A 7,235-nucleotide genomic window follows, 5' to 3' on the forward strand; every position below is an offset into this window, starting at 1 on the left:
GAGCATATTAATAAAATAAAATAAAATATTCATGATTTTAGTTTATTTTTGTTGAATTTATTAATAATCTTTATATATATTTATATATGTATGGCTTTGAGCAAAGACAAAAGAAATACTCTAACTCATCCCTGATCATACAGTTGTTGTAAGAATCAGCTATTCTACTATCTTCCCAGCAGCAATCAATAATACATTTCTTTCTGTACAGATTAAAACTCCATACTTACGGGCTTAACTATGTACAGAGAAAAGAGGTCACTTTTCAATTAGCAATGGACCTTTATATTACAGGAATGTGAGTCATTTTTTTTCTTAGCCTAAATATATACATTCCTATATATATGTATATAATTTACCCTGTACCATTTTATTAGTTGAACATATAAACCTTAGTTATTTTGTCCATTCTATTACAAAGTGAATAAAAATTGTGTGGTTGCACTGAAAGACCATGCAATTCAGTTTTGCTTCTGTTTCCCAATAGTGCTCAAAATAAAAAACCAAAAATTTATATATATAAAAATATTTCACTACCAAATCCATTAATCCTATCAAATGTAAACCTTTAATAATTTAAAGGACCAATACATGATCTTAATAAATTGAAGTTAATTCTCATATTTTAATAAAATAAAGGAGTTTTGTACTGATATGTAAATGGTCTTGCAGCTTTCCCATAGGTTCTAGGTAGACTGAACAATTTAATTCCTTTCTCAAATTCCTGACATGCCATCGTATGTCACCAGCATGTTAATGACAGCATTACATTGACTAGCATTGTTGATTACTTCCACACAAGTTGGGATCTGTTAGAAATTAAACATAAAAACTCATTTTGGTATTGTAGGTCTTATATCCATAAAAGGCATAACAGGCAGCATGGATCCACTTTAGAGTTTTTGCTTTTGTCTTTCTTTTCTGTCATCAAGTCTATCTGGAGGCCCTGTCCCATATAATGTATGATCTTTGTAAGTTCTTCTTAAATGTATCGCCGGTGTCGGAGATACTGAAGACCTCCACTTTAGATCATTCTCTTAACTTGGGTTATTTACAGAAGTTGGTTATTAGGAATCTTCCAATCGTGTTCCAGTCATCCAACACATTCGTGGGAAGCATTAGGCACAAATGATTACTAAGGGACTTCTTTTAGAAGTGGATGCTCACAGATCATGGAAAGAATTAAGGAAACAAACAAACAAACAAACAATGCTCACAGACATTCAACTTTACCCCTGTTTTCTGTCGCCATATCCATACTATTTTCAGCACATTTAAAATAACAAACCTCCTACCTAAATGCTATGTTAGTCACCACATGCCTTAAGATTTACTAACCATTTAGTTACAATATACATGGAGCAAAATGCGTGTTCCCAGACATGATGCTGTATTGAATTTATTTCTTTAACACCACAGTAAATTACCAACTACAGTGAAGACAAAGACCACACTTGCAATTCCAAATCAAGCTGTGGTTTACAAATAATTATTTAAATAATAATAATAGTGATAATATTAAATAAAAGTGAAAACCTCACTTCTAGACTTAAGTCAGAGATCCAAGTCAGCCTTATAGGAATTTTAAGATAGGCAACTAATGAATTGTTATACTTTTCTAGAAATGAGAAATACTGTAAGCCTTCCCCTACAATGACTGATTTGAACCTATGTTTTTCCCCAAAGCATGCAGAGACTATTTTCAGATGCTTGACTATGGCGAGAAGGAAGAAAAGTAATGATTTTTTGTGTAATACAAGCAATTTGTAGATTCGAGCATACAGTTTTGCATAAAACATTGCAGGTTAAAATAATTTTGTAGGTTTTAAGCCATTGCATTACAATTGAATAATTGTCACAATTAGGTTTTGTAAAATTTAAAACTCTAAGTTTTGAAGTGAAGCAATAAAACTAAATTCTTAAACAATGACTTTTACCTTCATACAATACAGAAGAGCTATTTTTATTTGGGCTAAAAAAGTTATTTACAACTAACATTGATTGAGTCTTGGTAAAAGTCCAATAACACATGAAGACAAATATTCCCTCAGCTTTCTGAAAGATCAATGAACATATTTGTTAGAGATATTCTTAACAGTGGCAATGCTAGTCTCCTATGGTGGCCAAGCACGTAGCGTGTTCTTCAACCTAATTCAAAATTGAAAGCACTGAAATACGATTTAGATTTATAAAATGGGATTTTCTATTTAATCCTCCATAATTAATGATTAGCAATTTAGATGCAGAGACACAGCTAAAGAAAGAAGGTTTTGATTGGTGCTATTCAGTAGCTCCTTTGAGTTGCCTTTTTAAAATCAGAGATTTTTTTCCATTGAATCCAAGAACTCTTCATAAAATAGAGAAATACGTATATCAAAGGGATTACGTAAAAGTAAGTTAGAAATAAATAATCTTACAACAACATTTAAAATTCTTTAATGATTTAAAGAAAGGAAGACATGTAACACTGAATGCTAAACAGGTCTTTTGGACTTTTCTTGGGAATTTAGATATATATTTAATAGTATATGTATTTATATATTTTTACATTTTGCGTGTAGGCCAGAGCTGTCTAAAATATCTCTTCATAGTAGGCTATAGGGATCTATCAGGAGATAGAATAAAATAAGGTCTGAGAATATTCTCAGTTTATTAGAGTATTTCTTTCTGCTTTGACAATCAGCAGGGATCATAAATTTGAAGCAAATCGTGGCTTTTCTGCATCTAGGTCTGTGTTTAAGACTGAGGACGACTCTCTCGGAAGAGCAGCTGCTGGTGGAGGGGGTGCCGGAGGGACTCCTCGGTTGGGAGGAATGGCTCCCGACGACATCTGTCGGAAGAGGGTGACTCGCTGCGGGACAGAGCTCCTGCCCCCTGCCTGCAGGCCCGTGCCAGGGACAGCCGTCACGGGTTGAGGGATGGAGGCCAGGGACTCGCCCACAGTGGGATGAGGTCTGGAAATCAGGGTGGAAACCTCATGGGGCAGCGAGGGCTGCGAGGCGGAGAGGGGCCTGACCTCTCGGGTCAGGTTGGTGTTATGAAGCGCCTGCGTGCTCTTGTGGACTTCGTTTTTCGGCGTGGAGCTGCCGGGTGTCTGCGGCTGCTGCGGCGGCTGCTGCTGAGTCTGCGGTGGTGGCTGGGACTGCTGTAGCTGCTGCTGCTGCTGCATGAGTGACAACTGGGAGGCGGTGGGGGAGGCGTAGTGGAAAGTTCGAGTGGCCAGCGGGCTCTGTACGGGAGGGCTGCACACCGCAGTGGTGTAGGAGCAGGGCGAGAGGACGGCTGACGGTTGCGGGGTTTGTGTGCTGGGGCTGGGGGAATGCAGGTTGCTGTGAGACAGACTGGTCGCTGTGTACACCGGTGGAGATTGTGTCCTCATGCGAGAGGTCGGGGTGGTGGTTGAAGACGTGGAATTTAGGGCTGTCATTTGAGGGTAATTGATGGGAGCGATTGCCTGCACCATCTCCCTGTCATGTTTCACGATCTGCTTCAGGATCTCGTTCTCCTGGTTGTTGAAAACACCAGTGTTCAGATCCTTCTGGAACTTCTGCAGAAGAATTGAGTTTTTCTTTCCTGTCAGCAAAAGAAAGATAGGCACTTAGAAAGCCTACCAATGACCGATGACAACACCAAGTGGGAGTGGCTCCTGCAAACGGAAGTATCTCGGTGTTTCCTAGAAGAAGCTCAAAACACCAAATACTCACCTTTAGACACCAAATAGAAACGTGGTTCCTGCCTTTCTTGCTTTCTGTCTCTCTCTAGTAAATCTTAACCTTCTTCTCAAGTCAAGTCGCAAAGCCTGAAAGTGGCAAAAAGCCACTTTACAGAGGAAATAGAGACATTTATTTAACATGAGGGCCACCTTAAAAAATGGAGGAAAGAAAGAGCTTTTGGATTAGGATGGGCCTGGAATGAGCATTTGATTTTAAAGCTACTTTTTCAAGAAAGGATGAGGGAGCAATAAAAGCTAACGTTTGTCACTATGTGACAGGAGCTCTACAAAAGATTTTAGGGAGATTATTTTATTTAATCCTCGACCCTGTGAAAATGGTCTATTCATAATCCCATTTTACCCGAAAGGAGAAAAGGAGAGCAGGACATGGGAAGATTAAGAACAATGCCTGAGAAAATGTGGTTAGTAGGTAACAGGGCTGGAAAGGGTAAAAAGTAAATCTAATTATATTTCCTTTCTAGATAGCAAACCAGCTGCATCTGTATCATCTGGGTGCTTGCTAGAAACTCAGCCTCTTGGAGATGATCTCACTCGCTAAATCGGATGTTGCAATGTGTACTAAGATCCACATGCAAGTTTGAGGGTCACTGCATGAAATTTGCTTTTGACCAGCACCCTACACCAGTGATTCTCAATCCTAGCTGCATATTTTTCTTATCTCTGGAGCTTCAAAAAATACTAATGTCCACCCATACCCTACCAATTAAACCTAAATAACCAAACATGGGGTCCAGATTTTGGTAGTTTAAAAACAAATTTCCCCGGGGATTCTCAAGTGCAGCCAGATTGAGAACCACTTCATAACCTTTCCTCTTCTGAATGGTTGTTGTGAGGACCAAGGGCATGGTCTATGGCAGCCTCACAGCTCCCTCTAGGACCTCAATAAGCATTAGGTCTTCCTCCTGGTATTAGGTCCTCCTCCTCCTAACCATCTTTGGAGTTGTTTGCAACAACTAACATTCTCTGGTAGAGTAACAATTAGAATCAATAGTAGATTGGTGGAAGAAGGGAAAAGTGGTGACTTTTCTATGACATCATAAATACACTAATATCCCAAATGAATATGTAACTGAAGAGTGAATCAATTTGCTATATTGTTAAAGGAAGTATCATATTGAAAGTAACAAAGTATATTTTTGAAATGGAAATATGTGTTATAATTTCTCTTGACTGCTAGGAAATGCATTGCCAAAATAGTTACCTCTCACTTCTTACAGACTGTCCTAATTTCCCAAAGAACAGAACCTTCTACATTAGTAATAAATACAAATGCTTATTTAGCATATTTCCTTAAATAACTACAGCATAGATTTATTAGCAATGGCCACAAAACTGAGAAAGATAATGTTTCTTTGTGATTATGTGAATAGTCAAATACTGTAACTTTGGAAAAAATAACAAATTTTAATATACGGTTACAATTTATAAAGATCAAAAAATATACTCAGTGCTCACAAGAAATTTTATTGCCTGATTATTGATTACAAATTGTTTCATGAAAACTTTCTTATAAAAAATTAACTTTAATAAGTTAGAGTGACCTTATGTCAGATTAATAGAAATTCCCTATTGAAATATCCTGATTTAAATGCTTTATCTAAAATTGTCTCATTGGTTTAGGAAAAAATATTATATTGTATGCTCAGAAATTAGTCTCATACACATACCACAAAGAGCCACAAAAGAGGGAACTCATTTTTAAATTAAGCCAGGATGCTTTCAGGAGTACCCATTTCTTTTGTGGGTATTGTCTCCCTGGATAATTATGTTTTGTTAAATCTCTAAGATGTATCTGTTGGTAATGTCCAAAAACTACCTTTATTTCTTTTAATGCAATTTCAGACCCTTATGCAGTCTGTTGTCCTATTAATATAGAGGGAAAGGAAGACCCGAAGTTCAGAAAAAAAGCTGACTTAACAATACATTAATCTAAAGTCCTTACCGTTTATAAAAATGAAGCAGTTGAGGTACCTCCTTGTTTATTACAAGTTATCCCAGCCCCATCTCTTTTGAGCTCATTTTTTCCATTCTCCTTTCCTATCTCTCTTTAACAAATATTCATTGTGTACTAGGTACGGTGAATGTTAAGGTGATTAGACAAGAGTTCTGCATTCACAAAACTTAGTATCTCTAGAGCAATTATAATAATAAAAGCAGTGTTGTGATGGCGGAACTTCAGAGGCTACAGGAGAACATCTTCAGGAAACTCAGCCTAGTAGGGGGTAGAAGATCTGAGAAGGTTTCTACAGGGAGTGATGTCTGAAGAGAGATATGAAGGTTGAGTAGAGTTAAGCTGACAAAGGGTACAGAGAAGGGGAGGGTGAGCAAAGAGGGTTTAGGTGTAGAAAATGAATGAATAATACCTTATGACAGAGCAGAATATTCTAGAATATCTAGGGAAGTTAACAGCAAGCCAATCTGATCTAACTTTGCCATGGCAATTATGTAGACCTTTAAACTAGCATAACTAATAAGTTCTAATGTATATACTTTTTATTTAGTAGCAGAAAAGACATTAAAATATGGTGATGTTTGCAAGGTAAAGCATCTAGGTAGGGCACTTACATCAAGGCTTTTACTGCTTGAGTCTGTATTACAAACATTTCAATAATTTTTTGGTGAGACTAATTTAAATGCACAAGTTTTTGACTCTTAATATAAAGATAAAATGTAAAGTTGATCCTTAAAAAATCTTGTGATACAATTTAGTTTGTAATGTAGACTCGCACTACTGTGTTTTTAGTTCTATTTTAATGCTATCTAGAATTTTTATCATTGCTTTTTACCTGAAGATTCAAACTGTATTGGCATCACTCGGGAAATCAGATTGCGCAGCTAGTAAAAATAGACATAAATAAATAAACCCAGAATACCTAAAAGAGATGGATAGGGAGCCAGATCTTTAAAGAAATATGGCTACAGCTAATTGATATTTCTATACAAATTAACAAGCAAGTTATGAACTAGCATTTAGAGCTTATGATTGCGTACTTGTATTATCCCATTCCATTAAAACTAAATTGTGTGTGAAAAGAAGATAGAAAACTAGAGTACCTATCCGATCTAGTCGGTCAATGGCAACTGTTTCAAAGGCTCTTCTCATCATTGGATATTCCTCTAGGACCTCATTGAAATTGTCCACCGAAAGTGAATACAGACGACAATATGTATCAGCTCGAACACTGGCAGTACGGCGTCCTTTGGTAAGCAGGCAAATCTCTAAAAAACAAGGAAGAAAGACTCATTTGGTCATTTTCTTTTAAAAACCATTAAGGCTGCTCACAATTAAAAAAAAAGTCTCATGTTGTCAGAAACCAATGATTAGCAACATTTTCTGTTTTATCAGCAAATTCCTTCTGATGATTAAAAGTATCCACGTACCAATACTCAATCTTAAAATAATGTTCCTTTTTAAACAATTAAAACTTTTGGTTCAAATGGAAGGCTGAAACAGATTACACCTATTCCCGCTCACTCCAATCGCCCTGAAATAACAAAGAAC

At 36.8% G+C, this 7,235-nt stretch overlaps 1 protein-coding gene across 1 annotated transcript in view; it reads right to left on the bottom strand.

Annotated features, from left to right (window-relative positions):
- Window positions 1–35: 35 nt before the first annotated feature.
- LOC105826714 (potassium/sodium hyperpolarization-activated cyclic nucleotide-gated channel 1-like) overlaps window positions 36–7,235 on the bottom strand; it is a 7,408-nt gene continuing 208 nt past the window's right edge. The window contains exons 2-3 of the mRNA XM_012664730.1: window positions 6,788–6,973; window positions 36–3,573 (exon numbers count right to left, since the gene is read on the bottom strand). Coding sequence (XP_012520184.1) covers window positions 2,690–3,573; window positions 6,788–6,973 — 1,070 coding nt within the window. The 3' untranslated portion in view covers window positions 36–2,689. The remainder of the gene's footprint in view (window positions 3,574–6,787; window positions 6,974–7,235) is intronic.

The sequence above is a fragment of the Propithecus coquereli genome, unplaced genomic scaffold (genome assembly GCF_000956105.1).
Source record: "Propithecus coquereli isolate 6110/MARCELLA unplaced genomic scaffold, Pcoq_1.0 Scaffold91, whole genome shotgun sequence".
In the NCBI taxonomy this organism is placed as follows: Eukaryota; Metazoa; Chordata; class Mammalia; order Primates; family Indriidae; genus Propithecus; species Propithecus coquereli.